Source organism: Gopherus flavomarginatus, chromosome 12 (assembly GCF_025201925.1).
Source record: "Gopherus flavomarginatus isolate rGopFla2 chromosome 12, rGopFla2.mat.asm, whole genome shotgun sequence".
NCBI lineage: Eukaryota > Metazoa > Chordata > Testudines > Testudinidae > Gopherus > Gopherus flavomarginatus.
The window spans coordinates 38,977,996-39,001,296 of record NC_066628.1 but is presented as its reverse complement, the minus strand read 5'-3'; the positions used below and the strand labels follow the sequence as shown (position 1 = coordinate 39,001,296).

General features: G+C 47.4%; 2 protein-coding genes across 2 annotated transcripts; both read right to left on the bottom strand.

Annotated features, from left to right (window-relative positions):
* Positions 1 to 571: 571 nt before the first annotated feature.
* Positions 572 to 8,639, bottom strand: LOC127033061 (CMRF35-like molecule 2). Its single transcript, XM_050920872.1, has 6 exons — positions 8,610 to 8,639; positions 7,405 to 7,628; positions 5,421 to 5,756; positions 2,845 to 3,004; positions 1,979 to 2,106; positions 572 to 1,361 (listed from the first exon to the last, which is right to left on the bottom strand). Exons 2-6 carry the CDS (start codon positions 7,442 to 7,444, stop codon positions 1,258 to 1,260), a joined length of 768 nt encoding a protein of 255 aa, XP_050776829.1. The 5' UTR covers positions 7,445 to 7,628; positions 8,610 to 8,639; the 3' UTR covers positions 572 to 1,257.
* Positions 8,640 to 10,162: 1,523 nt separating this feature from the next.
* On the bottom strand, positions 10,163 to 21,484 carry LOC127032183 (CMRF35-like molecule 1). The gene is made up of 5 exons (XM_050919187.1): positions 21,468 to 21,484; positions 16,259 to 16,593; positions 13,854 to 13,920; positions 13,275 to 13,411; positions 10,163 to 12,643 (listed from the first exon to the last, which is right to left on the bottom strand). Exons 1-5 carry the CDS (start codon positions 21,482 to 21,484, stop codon positions 12,621 to 12,623), a joined length of 579 nt encoding a protein of 192 aa, XP_050775144.1. The 3' UTR covers positions 10,163 to 12,620.
* Positions 21,485 to 23,301: the final 1,817 nt, after the last annotated feature.

Here is a 23,301-nt window from a genome sequence, read left to right as displayed (position 1 = left end):
AGCCTGCTACCTTCCAGGCTGCAGACCCTGAGGGAAGGGGCTAGCTGGTGCAAAGGGGCCAAAGGGGAAATGGTCCAGGGAGAGAAGCACACAAGGGGAGAGAATGAGGGCAGGAAGGCTGCCACCAAAGGGTCCCTGGGTTGGGACCGAGGGTACAGGGTGGGCCTGGGTCCCCCCCCCCCGCCTTGTCCAAACACTCAGGCAGTGGATATGGTGATAGTGGACTGCACCAGACCCCTGACATTAGGGGTTAGATTTTAGGGTGTGGTTGGCCATGGTGGCTGGGGTGCAGAGACCCCTGGAATGGAGTGAAACCAGAGCAGTGGGCACTGTTGGAGGGCCGTGTCTTGAAGAGGATACTGCTGACCAGGAAGCAACACGAGTCCAGATACCAACGAGGAACAGATGATTGATGGGACACCCCCAGCAGAGGGTGCTCCACCAAGGACTGAGCTAATTCCCAGAGCGACCAGTGGGAGGTGCCATGATGGTGAGTCCCAACCCAATCACAGGCAGCATTTATCTTAATGGCTTCCCATAATATTTGCATTATTGACAAATTTCCTTTTGTTTTAACTTAAATTTATTATTTTTTTCCCAATTGTTCAAAAATGTCATCAAGCAGGTTAGAATCTCCTTCTCCATCGTACTTGTTAAACACAAAGCTGCACCTATAGGGTGCATGGCAGTCACCTTCCTCTTTAGCAGCTGCTTCCTCTTCTGGTGCAGTGCTCCAAGAAAAGAGTCACACTCTGTGGCTAAGCCCAGAGCCTGTTGGAGTGTCTCTGGCCTCCTTTTGTTCATCTTGATCATCAAGTCCAAGTCCTGCTGAGCATCTATAAATGGTCCATTGCCAATTGATCCTGGAAGGCCACAGTGCTAGCTGAGTATGTCAGGAATGCCAGTCTCCGCAGGTCCTCCACCACTTCTGGTGAGGTTACTTCTTTCCCTCTCCTAGCTCTTAGCTGTGTCCAAGCCAGCTCAGATTGATGGCTAGCTCCAAACTACGTGTCAAGGGCTTGTGCCAGGTTTGGAAAACTCCATCTTTTTTTCTGGGGGTAAATTCTGAAGCACCATCAGCGCTGGGCCACCCAAGTTGGCTGCAAGAACACCTACCTCCCTCTTTTTTCTTGCCAGCCATTCATTGTGTTTATGATGCTGAACTGAGCCTAGACATGGGAACCACAGAGACAGATACCTGCAGGAGACTGTCCCCTAAGAATGTGGAGAAAATAGTTTGTTTATATGAAAGGAAAGTCAGACTCCCTCCATGGATTTATGCTGTGGGCAGAGCTGAGGGATGCATTCTTCTCTTGTGGATTCTGACCCATTCCTTAGTTGGGAGAGGGGTAATTCCTCAGCTATAACAAAACACACAGACATCACCAGTTACAGGATGAGAAACATCTGATGCTGGATTCTTTCTGTTCATACCTGTCAGGATGCTAAGCTGTTCTGCTGTGTATGTTCCTGATCAGGGATAAAGAGCAGTGAGGATGTCTCCATATTCACAACCATACTCACCATTGTCATATACGGAGGTTTTGGGTCAAAGGGCCCTGCTGATGGAGCAGGAACGTGTTAGGGGTTGTGTTCTGGGTAGCCATGAAGGAGAGGAAGCGGACTCAGCAGAGTTGCTACCTTACCCTAGTCACAGATGGATGCCACGGTTGAGGAACAGGTGGACCGTTGGCTCCCCCTCCCACAATGCACTTGGCAGCAAAGCTGTGGTGATGCACCAAGGAAAGTATGCTGAACCAAGGAAAGTTTGCCCCATCTCCAGAAGAATGGGGAGACTAGAAGGGACTATGTAACTTGAGCAGTTGCAATCTCCCTCCCAGTCTGTGTGGGGCAAGTCAACAATTCACTGCACCTTACTCTGTGCTCATGATAAAGCTGTGACCGCCCCTGGTTATCAAGACAGGACTGGGAGCCACCCAATGGAGTGTGTCATGGTGTGAAGGTCAGAGGCTCTCACCGTGTCTATTTGGCACCATCTCCCTGGAATTCCTCCTGTACTGTATGCTCACCCGGATCACAGCACAGACTATGCACAGGAAGATGGGGACAATCAGGAAGAAGGGATAGAGGATGTTGGGTTGGGTTCTGTGCAGGAGAAATACAATAGAGACTGTAAAGCTCTGTAGATTTGATGCGACTCCTCCCACTAATACATTCCCTGGGGGCTGTCTGGGCAAAGGTGCAAACAAAGCTTCATTGGTGAGAAGGGGTAGCACCCATCGCCTCAGCACCTTGTCCTTATACTGCACCCTATCACCCACCTCTAGTTATTCATTTATCCAGTCAACAACAACCTGATGTGACTGGACTCAGCCAGTCCCTGTCTAGGGCTTCTCTACAGCTGGAATTGCCATTGTTCTTCATGTGAACCCAGCCCTACTGGACCTCCAGGTTCTTGCTGATGGAAGCAATGTTAGTTTTTCTATGGGATGTTATCACCAGTCATGCCATTATTCTTTGTTCCTCTGTGCACGGGGAGATGATGTAATGGTCACATTTTGTGATCTCTTAGCTGGCCATAGAAGTCTTAAAACTCATTGATAGGTCTGGGAGTTGATTATTTGGGGGGTTGGGGAGGGGACAATAAACAAAGGGGGTTTCAGTAAGATCATGTAAGGGAAGTTGGATCCCAGCACCCCCAGAATACTCTGGAAAGTTACTAGGATCCAATGGAAAACCTCACTAGCATTCACTAGCTGGAACTCCTGAGATGCTGCAGAAATCTTGGGTGGTGGGAAGAGAGCTGAAGGACCCTACACACAACCGTTGACTGGACCGGGGGGAAGCCTACAGACCCACTGAAGTATGAGCTCTGGAACGTACTGTGCTTGGATGTCACTTCTGTCCAAGCAGCTGTTACTTGAGGCTGTAAATGGGCTAGATACATGGCTTCCAGTGGAAATCCATGTGAAGGCAGGAGCAGCCGGCTGGTCTGTTGCCTGTGGTGCCTTTTCAGTTGAGATTGAAGAAGGAAGAGCTGCAGCTAAAACCAAAAATTCAACACAATTAAAAACACACACAACCACAGACAATGTCTCCTCCTTCCTACACAGAGCCTTCAATGCATATCATCATGGAGTATGTTTGGCATGGAAACAACACAGTGTCCTGACCCACGTCAGAATCCAAAGTGTTGCATTTTGTCAGGGCTCCTGAGATCTAAGGCCTTTGTACCAACACTTGGAGCGAAGGGAGGCTGAGCTGTGTATGCCTGTGTGGCTCACTTAGCTAGCCTGGGAATGTGTCTCTGACTTTTCCAGGATAGAAGTGTTTTCAGTGAGGCTGGCATCCGCAGGAGCCACGGCACTCCTTACATTTAATAATCTCTGCAGTGATGGTGTAGCCATGTCGCTCCCAGGATACTAGAGAGAAAAGGGGAGTGGGGGGAATGTCTTGTATTGGACCAACTTCTGTTGGTGAGAGAGACAAGCTTCTGAACTACAGAGAGCTTGTTCTCGGGCCTGGGACAGGCATTCCCGGTCCTTGTATGTAGCTGTGCCACTCGGAGCACCTTTCCCAGCCCCAAGGAAGAGCTCTGTGTAGCTCGGATGCTTCTCGCCCCAACTGAAGTTTGATCCAATAATTTTTTTTTTATAATCTAGATATTTTCCCTCCCCCCCCCCACATCTCATTTACGTGCTCTATGTCTCTTTTCCCCCATTTGGGGAATTGTCCCCACCCCCAACACACCCATCCCCTTGGAGAATGACTCCCCCTTCCTTTGAAGAATTTCCTCCCTGTCCCCCTGTGACGTTATTGATATAATCTGGGACCATATAGAACATGGTTGCAACCAAGGTCCTGTAGTGGCACCAAATCTTATGTAAAAGGGGTCATAAAGTGTTTAAGACCAGGTTATGGGTTGCTGGTTATGATTATACTGTCTGTATGTATCATTTTGTAGTTGAAGTTATGAGTATTGGCTCTATACCAGGGGTAGGCAACCTATGGCACGGGTGCCGAAGGCGGCACGCAAGCTGATTTTCAGTGGCACTCACACTGCCCAGGTCCTGGCCTCCGGTCCGGGGGCCTCTGTATTTTAATTTAATTTTAAATGAAGCATCTTAAACATTTCAAAAGCCTTATTTACTTTACATACAACAATAGCTTAGTTCTATATTATAGATTTATAGAAAGAGATCTTCTAAAAATGTTAAAATGTATTACTGGCACGCGAAACCTTAAATTAGAGTGAATAAATGAAGACTTGGCACACCACTTCTGAAAGGTTGCCGACCCCTGCCCTATACTGTCTGTATTTCAACTTTGCGCTGTGCTTCTGGGAGACATCTCAGACAAGTTGGTGTTAGCTCTGCCTAGCCTGCTTGATGGCCCATTAAGGACCATCAGCTACACAACTGACCCGTTGAGAGGAGGCAGATACGCCTTGTAACTCAGCAGGGTGTGCAGGGACTTGCCTATGTGACTGCAGACTCCATTTTGCTGTAATTTTCCACAGTAAGAACAGAGAGGTGTTCTTACACCTGGAAAAGCCTATATAGGGCTGAGGCCTCATCTCCATGTTGTCTTCAATCCTGCTTCTTACTTCTGGAGGGACTTTGCTACAAACTGAAGCTCTGAACAAAGGATTGATGACCCATCCCAGTGGGGGATGTACTCCAGAGACTTGATTTGAACCTGCAGTTTACTCCATCACTGCTACAAGCCTGAACTACATGTAATTGATTCCATTTAACCAATTCTAGCTCTCATCTCTATCTCTTTCCCTTTATGAATAAACCTTTAGATTTTAGATTCTAAAGGATTGGCAACAGTGTGATTTGTGGGTAAGATCTGATGTGTATATTGACCTGGGTCTGGGGCTTGGTCCTTTTGGATCGAGAGAACTATTTTCTTTTATTGAGGAGTTGGTTTTCATAACCATTCATCCCCAGGACGAGTGGCACTGGCAGTAATACTGGGAAACTGGGGTGAAACCAAAGTCCTCTTTGTCTGACTGGTTTGGTTTGCCTTAAGGTGAAAAAACCCCAGCCTAGGGCTGTAACTGCCCTGTTTAAGCAATTGGTCCTGAACTGGCACTCTCAGTTGGGTCCCGCCAGAACCACATCATCACACCCCCCTTTTCTCCTGCCCCCTCTCTCTCGGGCTAAGGCAGAATTGCGGGTGGGGGCTTGGCAGGAAAGAGGAGCTTGGTTCTGAGTGGCTTTAGGGCCTTGGTCAGGCGGAGCACTGCATGAAAGGTGTTGCAGGGCTGGAGTTCCTTCACCACTGTCCTCAACTGCAGCTGGAGCCCTTTGAAGGAGGCAGCAGCAGTGTCCGTCTCCCCTGGGTTAGAGGAATGTCGTCAGAGCTACAGACAACTCTTCCCCACCCCGTCCATCCCACCTCCAGCTCCCCCTCTCCTGTCTCTGCCATGGGGGTGCAGAGGAAGGCTTTACCTGGGGAGATGATGACTTTGACGGAGTCCCTGGGATTAGGGAGGCCAATCCTGGCTACCCCACAGAGGTAAGTCCCCGCATCTGCCAGCGTCAGGTTCTCCAAGGTTACTGTGATAACGCGCTGGGTGTGATTGTCACGGATGGAGACTCTGCCCCACGTCTCCTCAGCCTCCAACCCTGTTGTCTCAAAGATGAGGTGATTGAAACACAGCACAACTTTGCGTCTGCACCAGAATTTCGGATAAGCCTCATAGCCTGCCCCGTACTGGCACTGCACAGACACCGAGCCACCCAGCTGGCCATGCGCTGTGCCAGGTCCTGTCACTGCCCAGCAGCCTGCGAGAGACAAAGCCAAAGAGAGAAACTGAGAATCCTTCTAGCTGTGAACAGTAATGCAATGCAGCCAGTGCTGGGAGGCAGTGGATTGTGAGTGATGCTTGAGCATTTGGAGAGAGAGAGAGAGAGTGCAGCAGGAGGGGCAGAGCTGGGAAAATTGGCAGGGGCAGGGTCCTTCCTAGCCCCTGTTGGCTGGGGGTTATTTTAACTCAAGGAAGGACGTGCTGGAACCCTGCAGGAGCAGGCATTGCCATTCAGAGTTGCTTTGTCTTTGAAGTAAATTAGAAAAAAAACAGATCTCTCATTATTTATGGCTGGAGACTGGCTGGAAGTCACTCCTTCCATACAGGTTGCTCATATCTAGCTTTACCTTCTCTATTCTCCGGGGAGAGAGACAAACCATTGGCTTGTCCCACCACCAGTGACAGTTACTGAATCAAGGGGAAGAAGCGTCTCTGCACAGGGACTGCAGATTCCGCAGGGTCTGGCTTCTGAAGTTCCAGGGCCGCCCGGGGACGGGGGGGGGGGAGACAAGTGGGGCAATTTGCCCCGGACCCCACAGGGGCCCCCATAAGAGTTTTTCGGGGCCCCTGGAGCAGGGTCCTTCACTTGCTCCAGGGGCCCAGGAAAACTCTCGCGAGGCCCAGGCCCCCAGAGCTTCTTCTGCTCTGGGTCTTCGGTGGCAATTTGACAGCTGGGGGTCCTTCTACTCCGGGACCCGCTGCTGAAGTGCCCCGAAGACCCGCAGCAGGGGGTCCTTCCACCTTGGGACCTGCCACCGAAGTGCTGGGTCTTTGGTGGCAATTCGGCGGTGGGGGCCCCCTGCCACCAAAGACCCCAGGCCCCCTGAATCCTCTGGGTGGCCCTGTGAAGTTCATCTCTAACCTTTTCAAAAGCTGACTTGGGAGCAAGAGCAACTTGCGTGCTCCACGGCACGGGAATTTACACCAGCGCAAAGTACCGCAAACTACTGTCATGCTAATGTTGTAGCCTTTTATACCGCCTTTCATGGACGTAAATGCCTATGCAAGGGGCAGGGCTATGGTAAAGTGGGCCTGTCATTCCGTGCAGGGCTGGTGCCCACATTAGCTAATGTTGGGAGCTAGGATGCTTAACTGCAGCCATCGGTTAATATCTCAGTGTTGCCAAATCCAAGCGTTCCAAAATCAGGTCAGTCTCCACCCCACCCCCCAAGCATAATAAGGGTTTAGGAATCAGCAGATTTTAAACAGAATACATTGGTGGGTCTTTTTTCTTGATGTTCTGGATTTGAGTCTTTAGGCTGCATTCGGGGCACTTTTTCAAGGTTTTTCTCTGCAACCACAAGGGCTAGAAACAGTCTCAATTTTTTCTTCAAAGAGCTCTGAGATTCTCACACTTTCACATGACTGTCTGGGCTGAGTCTTAAAGAAAGCAAACCGATACCACAAGACTAGACCCCATTGTATCTTCTCCACAGAAAGCTTTCTTAGGATACAGATTTCAAATCTTTACTTCCCTGCATGGTTTGCAAGCTCCATCTCCAGTAGGCTGTAACCACTGCAGAAACCTATCTGGGGCTTTCCAGCTCTGACAGAGCCTGTAAACTGCAAACCCAATCACTTCAGTGTATTTCTAGCACACCCCACAGCGCCCCCATCATTCTCACCTGGGAAAAGAATCCAAACCAAAACGGGGACAATCCTCATGGTCCTGGTTTTCTCTGCACAGGACTCGCTCCCTGGGAAAATAAAGTTTCTCCAAGACCTCTGGGACCCTTCTTCTTTTAGGCCAGTTGACGATGAAACCTGGAGCCTCACTGACCAGTTCTGTAATCTGAAGTTTCTAGATCTCTCAGCTGCCACACTTCCCTTTGAAGAGGCTGGTGTTTCACTAGGGAAGGAAATTGCCCCACCGATGGTGATGTTTGCTATTTGCATTTGAGGGGAAGGGGGGGACACCCAGCATGAAATGTGACTTATACCAGAGGCTGATAGGAAAACTTTAGCCACAAAATACACAGATTATATGCTGGTAGATCTCTGAAAAAAAATGTTGCTAATTGCTACACAACCTAAGGTTTGGGTCACAAGCTGCAGTTAGACACCCCTGGTGCCACTGCAGGGATCCTCAGCGAGAGCGACCCTGCTGCAGCTGGCCTGTGCTAGCTGACTCGGGCTAAGGAGCGTGGCTATGGGGCTGTGTAATTGCGGTATAGACATGCGGGGGTCATGCTACAGCCTGAGCTCTGGGACCCTCCCACCTTGCAGGGTCCTGGAACCCTGGCTCCAGCTCCAGCCCAAGCCTGAACGCCTACACTGCATTTAGACAAACCCTTAGCCTGAGCCCTGCGAGCACACGTCAGCTGGCACAGGCCAGCCACAGGTTTTTAATTGCAGTGGAGACAAGTGGTTCTCAACCTGTGGCCCAATCAGCACACAGCTGTGGCCCATGTGACATCCTAGAGCCATACAGATAATATATGTATTGTGTGGATGCAGCCCACATAACACAGAGAGAGCTGTATATGCAACCCACAATGGTAAATAGGTTGAGAACCACTGTTGTAGACATACCAGCTGAGGCATCAGCTGGTATCTGTGTGTCTACATCACTTATTATTTCTCTATGGCAGCACTGATATTATCCCTCCCCGCCCCAAGCATTCAAAAATCATGTATAGTCCTCAGCAACCATGAGATTGACTTTAAAATCTCGAGAGTTTTTCTTTATTTAAAGATGCCTTTTGGGTTCTTATTTTTAATCTTCCATTTTTTGAAACCTTTGTTGAAGCTGGCGAAGCTTGTAACCTGTGCAAACCCAGTACTTGCATTGTATTTCTAGTGATCTACAAAAAGACCAGGTCATTCTCACCTGGAAAAAGAATCCAAAGCAAAACAGAGAAAATCCTCATGATCCTGGTTCCCTTGGGGGTGAATCTCTCCTCTGATAGATCTGGATTCTCCAGGAGATTGCAGGGACCATCTTTCTTTTGTGAGAGTTGAAAATGAAACCCCAAGACTTACTGACCTACGATGTCAAGTTTTTAGATCTATCAGCTACCCTACCCCACTTCCCTTTGAAAAGGCTGCTATTTGACCACAGAAAGAAGTTGCTCAGCCTGCCTTCTAGGGTGATTGGTGTTTGCTTCCTTTTTTTTTTTTAAAAGGAGAAGCATGATTAAAGGAAATGTCACGATCACTGAGAGAAAAGCTGGTCACAGTTTTACTGAGTGCCATGCTAAGACTTTGTCTACACCACAGTTCAGCGGCTGACATAGCTACAGCAATTAGCGCTGAACCGGTGCAAACCCAGGCCTGCCAACTTCAAGCATTCAAAAATCACATGATCAAAGTGTTCAGGCGTGTGGCTCTCATATCCAGGTACCAACATGACAACAACAAAACAGCAAAAACCACTGAGTGTCAAGATATACAAAACAAATATCCTAAAACTAGAAAGGATTTGTTGATTTAACTACTCATTCACTAGTCCATTTGTAACAAGCCCAATTCAGAAGTTTGTGTTACTGAATTTTGACTCTAACAAGTTCTCAAGCAGCATTTTTCTTGCTTTCCCTAGTTGTAAATAATTTAATTATTACTGATGGAAATATTTGTGGATTTGTGTGTGTACAGTGAAATCAACAGCTAATTTCTAAATTATCTGCAAAAATACCCTAGAGTTTTCAGGTGCCTAAGTATCTCCTGGAACCACAGCGAAAGTTGCTTCCCCTATCCTCACCAAAATCTGAACTGGCCCCCCTGAGTCAGGAGTGACCAGAGGGCTGCAGAAGGGCCATGGGCTTGGGCAAGATGCAGCCTTCACCAGCACAGAGCCTGCCTTGAGCTGCAGGCCAAGCACCAGGCATAAGGGGCAAGTGCAGCTGGGCCAGAAGCTAAGGGAGCTGCCAGTGGTTCTGCAGAGCAGCTCAGATTGGGGAGGAAGAACCCCACCAATGGGTGAGTGACCCACCCAATTGTTTTACCTGCTGTGTTTCATTTCACAATCTGATGCCATTCAGAAATCACGTCTTCCTTCTGCACATCATCTCTTAGGGTAAATGTTTAATCTAAAATAACCTATTCCCCATGTAGGTCTTAAAGGAAGTGCTTTGCCAAGGACTGATATTGATATGTCCCTTTGCAAGGGGCAGAGACGAGAGCCAGCCCTGCACTCAGGGGAGCAAAGGACTGAGCAGCTTCCTTCATTTGCCCCAAGAATGCGCGTTGTCCCCTAATCTCTCAAGACTCCAATTCCATGGCTATGGAGAGTGGAAATCCCTGTAGTAGATGATTCAGAGTCCGTCCTCTTTTACTGGAATGCTGGAGGGAGAGAACTTCTGCTTTAGATCACTTACCTCCTTTAAAAAAAAATTACAAATCCAAAAACACGAGTAAAATAAATCTTTATGCAGTTTAATTCTGCAGTAACAGATGGGCAAGAAGGAAAGCCTAGCCATAAATGATCCTTTCTCATGGCATTTTATTAAACCAGCTGGCTAGAGCAGATCAAAGACAAGTTCTGTCCAGACAGATCTGTTGTTCTGTGTAGCATATTGAAGCTGAAATTGTTTTTGCCCAATCATGTGATGTTACGTAGTGTGAGAAATGCCAGGTTTTTTATATTTCAGGAAATTTGGAAGGAAACAGTGTTGCTGGTACCTAAAAAGAAGATGTCAGGTGCACAGAACAGGAAAAGAAAAGCTGAGAGAACAACGGCAATGAAGGAAGATGCAGACACAATGAAAAAATACTTGAAATCTGTTAACAGTAACCTGTGCAGTAGTAGCGAGATGGTCACAGCAAACAAACTAGTACAAACAAGCAATCTAGTACAAACAAAAATAAACACAGCAGTTTCCCCAAATCTAGGAAGGGGTTAAAAAGAATATTCAACAGTAATATGTGTGCTTACAGTTACATCATTCATCCAGTAGGTGACTGTGTGAACAGTACATTGTCCCAGAGAGGGTGTGGGGCTGGGTAAACAAGCAGACAAGCTGGGACTCAAGCTGTGTGGAAGTCTGTCTCCCTGCACAGTTGTGTCTGTTTTCTTTCATAAATGTCTTTGATTTAGGAAAAAATGTGATAACATTAGCGTGATCCCGAGCCTCAAGCACAAATTCCAGTTCTTAGATTACTTTAGTATCTGATTGGTTTCAAAATTTGCTTTTGCTGATACCAGAGATTCAGAGAATCTCTGAATTACAAGGGCAAATTCATATGCTTCAAAATATATATCAAATTGAAAAATGCCTTTCATACAGTTTATAGAGTGTTTACTTTATGTAGTGCTTTGTGACTAAAATTGTACAACAACCCTATCATATTATTACCATGGGAATGTTAATGTTTTTATTGCTGTTTAGCTTAGGATTGTTACTGATGTTGTATAAGATGTAATAATACTAACACCTTCTATGTTCATATTAGCCATGCATTGTTGTTGCATCCCATGAAACCCATAAGGTTGAACTATTTGATCTAGAATCAGAAATACAAGGTTTGATGAACATGAAGGTTTAAGATTGATAGTTGTGCTAGAAGCACAAAAGGGGGGAGGGTGGAAGTGGGGGTGGGGGAAAGCATAGACATCTTAGTCTTTGAGGAAGAGCAAGAGTCAGGCTAACTCTAACAGCTAATAACGCGAGACTTCCAGGGAGGGCCTGGGCGAATGGAAAAGAACCATAAGAGAGGTTGTTTTGACCTTGTGTTAGATACGAATGGAACGCAGACTATAGAAGGAACTGCTGAGAAAAGTGATATCAGGAAGGAATATGTATAAACAAAATGCAGTTGTTGATCATTACTGTAACACAAGGTGTAAATGCTTGCCTTAACTGTCTATCTTTTGGGAGACTTGCCATTGTGAACTCTCCCCCTTGCAATATTGCTTGAGAATGAACTGCCTCTGACATGTTGCAACCAAAACAAGCGTGCAAGACTGTTATTCTTCCACAACTAAAATTCAATGTGTGACAATTTTCGTCACACTAATGTTCCAGTAATTTAAGTAAATAAATACATGGACTATTTCACATTATCTCAAACATAAAAAATTCTCTCCAGGGCTCCAGGTGCATTTGCCGAAACTAAACATACAAACGAACTAGTACAGACAAAAATAAACAGAGCAACCTCCCTAAATCTAGGAAGGGGTTGAAAAGAATATTTGACAATGTGTGCTTGCAGTTACATCATTCATCCAGTAGGTGTCTGTGTGAACGGTACATTGTCCCAGAGGGTGTGGGGCTGGGTTCGCAGCAGACAAGCTGGGACTCAGGCTGTGTGGAAGTCTGTCTCCCTGCGCAATTGTCTGTTTTCTTTCATAAATGTCTTTGATTTAGGAAAAAATGTGATACCATTAGCGTGATCCCGAGCCTCAATGCACAAATCCTAGTTCTTAGTACCCCATCTCCTCAGGAGCCTGGTAAATGAGATGGCCTTTGCAGTGTCAATAGGTTGGGGACACTCTGGATCAAGGGAGAAATGGAATTCCACCTACAGGATCCCTTCTGGAGAACACCTGCTGGCAGCTCCCACATTTCACCTGAGGTCACTGTGACTATTTAGAGCCCAGCTGACGCAGGGGCCGGCTCTGTCACTGCTGACTCTGACCCTGTGTTTGGCTCTGGGACTTCAGTGGATTTACATTTGCTTACACCAGGTATGAATTTGGCCCTGGGCTCTCCAACACTCTGATAAGAGCCTAGATACTCTGGCCTGGGAAACATAGAGACAGTCACCTCCAGCAGACTTCATCCTCTGAGAACGTGAGGGAAATAGCTTCACTTGACATGAGAAGAAAATCATGGTGTGGGATACTTTGTGGAAAGCTGGAAAATGAATCCTCCTGCTGCTGCTGCCGATCCGCTTCTAAGAACTAGCAAAGAGGCAGTTCATGAGCTGCAAGGAAAACAATGACACCACCAGTGACTGGAGGAGAAACGCGTCATGCTGGGAGTTTTTTGTTCATAGCCATCGCGGGGTGAGTCTGATCCTAGGAATTCCTGACCAGGGCTATAGAGCAGTGAGGATATCTCCCTATTCACACACAGACTCATCACACTTCTATGTAAAGGTTTTGGTCAAATCATGGCTCTGCTAGTACACCAGAGAGCCATTAAGGGGTGCAACTCAGGTATCCATGTAGGAGAGGAAGCAGATGCAGCAGAGCACAGGACAGGTAGAAGGTAAAGGTTGGGGACTGGGTGGATCATTGGCTCCACCTCCTCAATGAACCTGGCAGTGTAGCTGCTCTGATTCACCACTGCAAGTTCTCCGCATCGGTTATAGACCTGGCAGTTTGCTCCATCCCTGAAGCTGGGGGGTGGGGAATGGACGGGGGGAGAACAGAAGGGACAATGTAACTTGGGCAGCAATGATCTCCCAGGGTGTTCCACGGGGAATGCAACAACTCCCTGCCCCTTACTCTGCTCCCAGTAAAGCTACGATTGAGCCCTTGGTGTTCAAGAGAAGACTGAGAACATTCCCATGGAGCGTGTCACCCTGTAGTGGGAATGTTAGATGCTCTCACCTTGTCTGTCTGGCACCATCTCCCTGTGGCTCCTCCTGTAGCGTATGCTCATCCAGATCCCAGAAGAGACTATGCACAGCAAGAGGAGACCCTTCGATAAGCCCAGGAGCAGGAAACAGAGGATGATGGGTTGGAATCTGTGCAGTTGAAATACAATAGAAACTCTAAAGCTCTGTAAATTTGACCAGACTCCTCCCACTAAAACATTCCAGGGTTGCTCTCAGGCTGAAGATGTGCACAGAGTTTCATTGTAAAAGATGCAACACACAGAGCCTCAGCACCCTACCCTAATAGGGAACCACAGCACCTACTTGGGGATTCATTCATCCTGTTGTACAGTCTGATGTGACTGGATCCAGACAGTCCCTGTCCAATGCTACTCTGCATCTAGAATTGCCATTTTCCTTCATGTGAATCCAGCCTCACTGGATAAGTTCTTGCTGATAAAAGCAACATTCGTTATTCTGTGGGACGTTATCACCAATGAGGTCACTATTCTTTGTGCCTGTGGAGATGGATCTTGCTAGGGCACCGGGAGAAGTGATGAGAGCGACATGCCACAAAGGTAATGGCACTCACCGTGCAGGCGAATCTGGCTGCTTTTTTGCTTGCGGTGTCCTTGCAGTCGGGTTTGGGGAAGAATTAGCTGTAGAGAAAACCAGAGATCCAGTCTACTCTACAAATCAACCCAACCTGAAATGTTTGGCATAAATCTGATCATTATTGAATCTATTGCTGTCCCAGAACCTTCACACTTAATCCTGGCCCACATTCCAGTCCAAGCTTTTGTTTGCTGCCGGCTGTAACGTTGTGTAGGATGGATTGCTCCTGAGTACTAAGCACGTTATCTTCCCTCTAATTCTGGCTAACTTCTGTGGCTAGCTTTGCCAGATTGCGAATGTACACACTCGTTGGGTGTGCTTTAAATGAGGTAGGTCCATCTGGAGACTCCAGTGTTAGCTGGGCCAGCATCACTCTCTCCATTAATTTAATAGTCTAGAACAGAGGTGGGCAAACTATGGCCCAAGGGCCACATCTGGCCTGTGGGACTCTCCTGCCCAGCCCTTCACCTCCTGGCTGGGGATGTTAGCTGTTGGCCCCTCCCCTGCTGTCCCCCCTTCCCCACAGCCTCAGCTCACCACCCACCAGCGCTCTGGTGGGAGCAGTCAGGGGACAAGGAGCAGAGGGGGTTGGATGGGTGGGAGTTCTAAGGGGGGCAGGAAGTGGGAAGGGGTGGATAGGGGGTGGGGGCCAGGCTGTTTGGGGAGGCACAGCCTTCCCTACCCAGCCCTCCATACAGTTTTGGAACCCCAATGTGGTCTTCAGGGCAAAAAGTTTGCCTCCCCTGCCCTAGTGATGGATCCCACCTCAGTTATTTAAACGAAAGAACACACCACTCTGTCTTCATCCAGTCACATGAGAAAAAAATAAATGTGTAAAACCTTCCTTTCAGAAACCAGTTAGAATCACCAAGGGACGGAGAATGACTTACCTGTCACCGCCCTTACAAACCACAGGCAGTTAAAACTCAAAGAAAGGGATATTTCAGGACATCATCGACCTCACACTATCCACACCTCCCCTCCCCACCCCCCAATATGTGGGACACTGATATCTATAGTCAGGGCCGGCTTTAGGTTTTTTGCTGCCCCAAGCAAAAGAATTTTTGGCTGCTCCACCCCCGGCCTTTTTTTTTTTTTTTTTTTTTGCTTTTACATGTTTGCACTTTGCAGTTTTGTTTTGACTGTTTAAAATTTAAAAAAAATGAAAACAAAGAATTTGTAGTTAGTGAAACAAAACAATTTCCTACTAGTGTAATTTTAACATTTAATTTTAACAAACCCTTCCCCCCCGCCCAACTCTTATCTTACCTTGCTGTGGATCTGGCCTGAGGCAGATTCAGCTCCAGTCAGCACCGCTCCCAGGGTCAGGGGTTGGGGCTGCTGCTGGATCCCAGCCCAGCTCATCCTTGGTCTTCGCCTTGGCCCTGGCACCAGCTGGGCTCAGCCCGGGCTGCCGCTCTGCTCCCCTCTCCCCTCCCCTGGCAGGAGGCGGGGCAGACGAGAGGAGCCGGCAGAGGCCGGGACAAGCCGAGGAGGAGCGGCCCATCCTCTGCAGCCAGGGAAGGGCCGCGCTACTGGCTCCCGCTGCTCTCCCGCGATCAGCGGCCAACCTCCAGGCAGGAGCTGGTAGCGGGCCCTGCCCCTGCTGCAGAGGACGGGCTGCTCCTGGGCTTGCAGCGGCGGGGACAAGCCGAGGAGGAGCGGCCTGTCCTTTGCAGCCGGGGCAGGGCCACGCTCCCGGCTCCCGCCTGAGGGGTCGGGGGTGGCCGCTGCCCGTGGGAGAGCTGCGGGGACACGTTCCCCACTTAGCCGGCTCCCTGCCCCGCTGCACTCGGCGGCAGAACAGGCTGGTTACCGCCCCCCGGGGCGCTCAGGATGAGCTGGGGCCCCAGCATTATGCCGCCCCATACATTTTGCCACCCTAGACACCTGCTTGTTTAGCTGGTGCCTAGAGCCGCCCCCGTCTGCAGTGCAGGGGGGAGGTGTCTGGAGTCTGGGAGCTCCCCCTCCTCTGGTCCTTCTACACCCCTGGGCCCCGCGTCTCTCCTCCTCCGCCCCCCCCCCCGTCGGGGCGGCGCCTCGCCCCTGCCTGGGGTTGCCTCCGCCCTCGCTCGGGCTCATGCAGCCAGTCGGGCGCGTGGAGCCCGGCCTGGGGTCTCAGTAGCGGGGTGATTAGCGCCGCGGCTCTGGGCAGGGGCCAGGCGGTGCTGAGCAAAGGGCGCTGCGGGGAGCCGCGGAGGGGCTCGAAGGCAGGTCTGGGAGCAGCCCTCACCGTCCGACCCGTCACAGCCCCAGGCCAGGCACTGCGCAGAGCGGGCTGCGGCGTTTGGCCCCGCCCGCGTTACAGCAGATCTGCCGGGCTAGACACCTGCCCCGAGCCCGGCAGCCCTGACACTGCCAGGGGGCAGCGCTGGGATTTACCTGGGGAGACGGTGAGTTCCACGGCGTCCCTGAGCTCAAACCCAGATCTCTGTACCCCGCAGAGGTACGTCCCGGCGTCTGCCGGTGTCAGGTTCTCCACGGTCACGGTGAACACGCGCTGGGTGCGATCGTCTCGGATGGAGTCTCTGCCCCGCGTCACCTCCGCCTCCGACCCATCGGTCTGAACGACGTGAAACCAGCTGGAACAGAACAAGCCTCCTTCCCGGCACCAGAACTTCGGATAATCCTCATAGCCCGCCCGGTACCGGCACCGCACAGCCACCGACCCGCCCGCGGGGCCGCGCACTGCCCCGGGCCCCTCACCGCCCAGCAGCCTGCGAGGGACAGAGACAGTGAGATCCGGGGCGCCTTTCTATCTGCCACCAGCAATGACATGATCCTACGTGCCCGGGGGTGGAGGGAGCTGTGGGCGATGCTGCAGCATTTTGCGGGGCGAACAGGGGGGTCAGAGTCTGCAGCTTCTAGGTTCACCTGTCCCAAAACCTGACTTTTTAAAACTGTGCAAAGGGACCAAGAGCAATAGTGTCTCTCCCCTGGGGCTGCGCGGGAGCAGGTCAATGGGGCGGGGGGGGGGGGTGAATGGGCAGTGTGGGGGCTGGGCTGATCTCAGCAGGTTAATTAACTATAAAAGAGGCTCAAAATTAGGCTTGATTCTTATTTACATGCAGGCCCTTTGCACCACTCAGGCAGTGCACAGATGCTTAGAGTGAATGTAGGTGTCAATTATATTTTCAACTAATATATTTGCCAGTAGAAACTTTTACTGTTTCAAAACAATACTGGATTTTCTGTGTGAGAAAACTTGAACATTGAAAAACAAGTTCAATTTCAAGCTGACTTTTCAAAATGAAACTTTTTTTTTTCATTTTCACCTAAAATGTCATTTTGTTTTGGTTTTCTATTTCAGGTTCATATTTGGGGGGTTCTCCCCACCCCCTTTCTGCTCCACTGTGATGCTCCAACGTGCACCATGCTGGGCTATCCCAACAATATAAACCTGACTAGTTTAGCACTTTTTAAAATACAGTTTGGAAGGTGTTAGTTAAATAGAGCTAGCTAGCTTGATCTAACATAATATCTAAAAATGCTAGTCTAGACAAGGGGTGAGAAAAGTGCCACCCCTCTATCCTGCAAATATTGACCCATATGCTTCCTTTTAAGTACAGGAGAACTCCTTTTGGTTTCATTGGCACTCATGCTTAGAGTAAATCAGTGGGATCAATCATGTTTTTAAAATTAAGTATGTGGAAGTGTTTCTAGGATTAGGCCCTACATTGGTATTGTTTGGTTCACTTTTGTTACAGTTATTATTTATTTATTTGTTTTTAAAAAGCAGCCTTTGAAAGTTGCTTGAAAGATACTTTGACGATAAGGGCCATATTAGCAACTAGCTATACAAAACACAGCCTAGAAAATGAATTGCATCAGATACTTGATGGTGTCCCTTCTATCAAAGTTTCAGTAGGGCTTCCACTATCCCATCTTATTTTCACATGCTCATCACCAGAGCTGGTCAAACAGTGTGTTGTGAATAATATTTGTTAAAAATTCTGGCAATTTTTTTAATCAAGTAGTTATTAGTGAATAAGGTTTTCCATTATTTAACTGTCTCTGCTGATAATGTTCTGAATCATTTTCCTCTTCAGCCAAAATTATCCTGGCTTTGTGTGAGACCAGAGATGATCTTTTTGTGCAAAATCTCATCAGTAATTTTTAGTTAAGTCATTTTAAAAATACATTTTCCCCCATTTAAAAAAGTATTTGGGGGCTATTTAGGGGGCCTCTAATTCAGAAAGAGTACATTGAACATTTGAAACTTTCAGGAGGCATAAACACTGATTTGGCAAGTTCCTGCTGGGGTAAAAGTAACTTAAAGGACTTACGCTATGCCAGCATCCTGAGCGGGGATGTGGCCTCAACTGGAAGAGGCAGGGCCTTTCAATATTTAAAGGCCCTCGGGCTCCAGCTCTGCCTGGGAGCCCCAGGGCCATTAAATTGCTGCAGAGGTGGCTGGGAGCCCCAGGGCTCAGGGGCAAATTAAAGGGTCCAGGGCACTGCGAGAGTCCTGCCACCACTACCCTGGGGTGACAGGGCTTGGGCAGCACTTTAAAGGGCCTGTGACTCCCCACAGCGGCTAGAACTCTGGCCCCTTTAAATCCCTGCCCGAGCCCAGCGACCGGAGCCCCGGTGGTGATTTAAAGGGCCCGGGGCTCCCCGCAACAAACATTCTTTGAAAGATGCTCAGACTCTACAGTGATGAAAGCCATTTTCTATAGCTAGAAATAATCACACCCTATAGAATTAGTTATAACTAACACATGAGTAGTGCCCCATATGGTCAAGCTTACACCATGACTTTTATGATAACTTCCTGTTTTCATATGTTCATGGCTAGAATTCATCTTATAGGAACATTGGAATAACCAGACTGGATGAGACCCAGCGTCCAGTATTCTGTCTCCAACAGTGGCCAGAGCTGAGAGAGAAGTGTGAGAACCCTGCAGTGGTTGCAAATGCTGGCAATGTTTTCATCAAATAATTGTAATGAATATTGTTTTCTGTTCTTTGTCCAGCTGTGCTGAGAACGTTCTGGAAAATTCTCCTTCTCAGCTGAAATTTCCCTTGTTTTGTCTTCATAGAAAACTTTCTCCACTGACACAGATTCTGTGCTGAAATCTTTACTGACTTGCCCACTTTGTAAGTTCCATCTCCTGGGTGAGTTAGAACCACAGCAAGAGCATAGCTGAGACTTTCAAGCTCTGTTGGTGAAGCTGGCAAACCCTATGCAAACCCAATACTTGCATTGTATTTCTAGTGAGCCACAAAAAAACCATGTCACTCTCACCTGGGAAAAGAATCCAAAGCAAAACCGAGAAAATCCTCATCGTCTTGGTTCCCTCAGCAGCTGAATCTCTCCTTTGGAAAATCTGGGTTCTCCAGGAGATTGCAGGGACCCTCTTCCTTTTGTGAGAGTTGAAAATGAAACCCCAAGCCTCACTGACCAGTTGTATGGCGTGAAGTGTCGAGCTGGGGCAGCTGCCCCACTTCCCTTTGAAAAGGCTGCTGTTTGACATAGAAAGAAGTTGCTCAACCTACGTTCTCCGGTGATTGGTGTTTGCTTCTTTTTTTAAAAAGGAGAAGCATGATTAAAGAAAATGTCACGATCACTGAGAGAAAAGCTGGGCCATAGTTCCCATAATTTGAAGGTTTCTGAAAGATTTTTCTGAGTCCCATGCTAAGACTTTGTCTATACTGCGGTTTAGCGGCTGACATAGATTAGAACTGAACTGGTGCAAACCCAGGACTGCGAACTTCAAAAGTCAAAAACCACATGATCAAAGAGTTCAAGCTTGTGGTTCTCACATCCAGGTACCAACATGATCACAACAAAACAGCAAAACCCACTAAGTGTCAATATCACATGTCAAGATGTACAAAATAAATATCCGAAAACCAGAAAGATCTGTTGTTCTGATAGCATATTGAAGTTGAATTTTTTTTGCCCAAATCATGTGATGTGACAAATGTGTGTGTGTGGGGGGGTTTGTATTTCAGGAAACTTGGAAGGAAACAAAATGTCACCAGTACCTAAAAAGAAGATGTAAGGTGCACAGAACAGGAACCAAAAGCTGAAAGAATGACTGCAATGAAGAAAGATGCAGACGCAATGAAAAAATACTTGAAATCTGTTAACAGCAACCCGTGCAGTAGTAGCGAGATGGTCACAGTGGAGACCTCAGAGGAGAAATGCATAGGTCATCCACAATTCAACATTCAAGAATCATTGCAAGAGAAACAAAGAGACCCAAACAAAACTGAAATTCTTTATCTAGACAAGAATAATACTGATTCAACTAGTGATAGAGATGAAACAATTCCCACTATAGGCACTCGTGATGCCATTTCTGGTCCTGCTTTATGGTCCAATCTAACACCTAGAATTTGAGATCTGTTAGTGACCAATGGTCCACCAAAAGTAAAGGACATGGACTTTCCTCTGAATAAGTAGAATTGCCATTTTTCTGTGAAGTTTTTATGCTTGAAAATGGTGAAGTTCTGAAGCGGCGCTGGCAGATTTACCCAGAATCCACTGACATGGCTTTCTGTTTCTGCTGCAAGATCTTTGACTTGAATCCAAAATCATTCCTAGTATTTGAGAGGGTCAAATGACTGGAAGCACACATCTAGATTCTCATGTGTTATGAAAAGTCCATAGTCATTTCAATTCCTTCCAAACGTGGGTGAACGCAGAACAAAGGTTAAAACAGGATAATTGCATTGACAGGGAGCTTCAACGTGTGATTAAACAAGAGACAAAACAGTGGGAGAACGTTATAAAGAGACTCATGACTATAATACTTTATCTTTCTAAAAATAATGTGGCTTTCTGAGGTTATCTGACAGGCTCTCCACGGGAACAACAGGAACTTCCTGGGTTTGGTGGAGTTACTAGGAAAGTACAACCAAGTAATGAAGGGACATTTCCGCCGCATACTTTCCAGGGAGGTGACGGATCACTGCTGCAGAAAAAGAATCCAGAGTGAGATAATTGAATTGTTGGTGAAGAAAGGGCTGCAAGACATTATTAAAAGGTTAAGGAGTGCCAAGTACTACTTCGAGATATTGGACTGCTCTTCAGATGTGAGCCATTCTGAAAAGATGTCTTGCACTGTTAGGTTCCTTAACACTTTGGATGGCAAAATGACAAGTCAGGAGCACTTTATTGGTTTTAAAACAGTGGACGAGTCCTCTCAGAAAGGACTAACTGATACTGTACTCACTATTCTGAAGGACTCTGACATTAATATCCTAGACTGCCGAGACCAGGGTTATGACAATGGTGCAAACATGAAGGGGAAAACCAAGAGTGTACAGGCAAGAATCCTTAATTAAAACCCAAGAGCATTTTTCATTCCATGTGGATGCTACTCACTCAGTCTTGTGATGCGGGATGCTGCAGCATCTTCAGTGGAGTCCATGTCCCTCTTCGGCATTCTGCAAAGGATCTCTGTTCTGTTCTCTGCCTCGGTTCAGCTTTGGAGGATTCTCACAGATCACGTCAATACCACTGTGAAGCCAGTATGTGAAACACGCTGAGAGTGCAGAATTGATGGCATTAAAGCGGTTCGATATCAAACAGCTGAAGTTTACGATGCCCTCATCGCATTGGCTGAGTTAGAGCAAGTACCTGCTGGTGTCCGTCATGAGGCATTCAGCCTGGCATGTCATCTTACTGAATTCAAGTTTCTTGTCTCTATTGTGGTGTGGTATGATATCCTTTTTCAAGTCACTGTGGTGAGCAAAAGCATGCAAAGCAAGAAAAACATTGGCACTGTTGCAGCCACAAACTTGCTAAATGCCTGTCATAACTATATTATAAAATACAGGGAAGTCAGGTACGAAGGAGCTCTGACAACAGCTAAGGAAATAGCTGAAAAACTTGATGTTGATGTAATGTTCAAATAAGCCCGACATGTCCATCGTAAAAAGCTTCAGTTCAGCTATGAATGTGAAGATGGAACAGTTAACAATCCAGAAGTCAAATTCAAAATTGAATTTTTCAAACAGCTTTTAGACACTGTGCAAGTGTCTCTGGAAGAACGGTTTGAGCAAATGAATCAATATGTGAACCTTTGGGGCTTTCTATAAACCTGACCAGGCTCCCTGATAAAGAAACTTTGATGAAGCACTGTAGAGACCTTCATGGTGTGTTGACATACGGAAGGAGTTCTGGCATTAATGGCGTCAACCTCTACAAAGAACTTTGCTATCTCAAAAGTCTGCTTCCAATGGACTGTAGCGCTCCTCAGGAAGTTCTGCAATTTATTTACAACAATCAACTTCATGGCAATTTCCCCAACAGATTGATACCGCTCAGGATCATAGAAATCATAGATTCACAGAACTGGAAAGGACCTCGAGAGGTCATCTAGTCCAGTCCCCTGCACTCAAGGCAGGACTAAGTATTATCTAGATCATTCCTGACAGGTGTTTGTCCAACCTGCTCTTAAAAATCCCCAATGATGGAGATTCTACTACCTTCCTAGGCAATTTATTCCAGTACTTAACCACTCTGAGAGTTAGGAAGTTTTTCCTAATGTCCACCTAAACTGCCTTAGCTTCAATTTAAGCCCATTGATTCTTGTCCTATCCTCAGAGGTTAAGAAGAACAATTTTTTCCCCTCCTCCCTGTAACAACTGTTTATGTGTTTGAAAACTCTCATCATGTCCCACCCCAGTCTTCTCTTCTCCAGACTAAACAAACCCAATTTTTTCAATCTTCCCTCATAGGTCATGTTTTCTACACCTTTAATCATTTTTGTTGCTCTTCTCTGGAATTTCTCCAATTTGTCCACATCTTTCCTGAAATGTGACACCCAGAACTGGACACAATGCTCCAGTTGAGGCCTAATCAGCGCAGAGTAGAGAGGAAGAATTACTTCTCGTGTCTTAATTACAACACTTCTGCTAATACATCTCAGAATGATGTTTGGTAATTTTTCAACAGCGTTACACTGTTGAGTCATATTTAGCTTGTGATCCACCTACTATGATCCTGTTAGCCATGCCTGTATCAGTGGTGAGCAATGAACGGAGCTCCTTGAAGTTGAAGCTCATAAAAACATATTTGCAATTGACCATGGGAGACGACAGGCTATCTTCATTGGCCACCCTGTCTGCTGAGAGTGCTTTGGCTAAAAATATAGACCTATCCCCAGCAATATCAGCAGCAAAGGCACGCGGGTTTTGCCTTCTGAAACTTAGACTCTTGATGAACAAAATATTTTATTTGTTGTTCATTTCTTTAGTGTTTAATTTAATATTTAGTTTATGTGTCACTTAGCTATAGTTTTTATGACTTACTGTAGCAGGGTGGTCTCCTGCTCCTGCCCTGAAGGGCTTAAAACAGCCCAGAAGAGGGCTGTGGCTGGGGCAAGAAGCCTGGGCTGATTGGGGGAAGTAGGCTCGGCTGTGGCCATGCTCCAATCAGGCCCAGCTGGCCCCTATGAGAGGCTGGGAGC

What these genes read in the sequence shown, in the direction of transcription:
- LOC127033061 (XM_050920872.1), bottom strand. Translation starts at nt 7,444, where the DNA reads ATGAGGATTGTCCCCGTTTTGGTTTGGATTCTTTTCCCAG. An exon ending in CAAAGTCATCATCTCCCCAG is followed by an intron (nt 3,005 to 5,420) that starts GTAAAGCCTTCC and finishes TTTTGGTTTTAG; the next exon opens with CTGCAGCTCTTCCTTCTTCA. An exon ending in GATGGTGCCAAATAGACACG is followed by an intron (nt 1,362 to 1,978) that starts GTGAGAGCCTCT and finishes GTTTTGTTATAG; the next exon opens with CTGAGGAATTACCCCTCTCC.
- LOC127032183 (XM_050919187.1), bottom strand. An exon ending in GGAACTCACCGTCTCCCCAG is followed by an intron (nt 13,921 to 16,258) that starts GTAAATCCCAGC and finishes TTTTCTCTACAG; the next exon opens with CTAATTCTTCCCCAAACCCG. An exon ending in GATGGTGCCAGACAGACAAG is followed by an intron (nt 12,644 to 13,274) that starts GTGAGAGCATCT and finishes TTTTCCTTGCAG; the next exon opens with CTCATGAACTGCCTCTTTGC.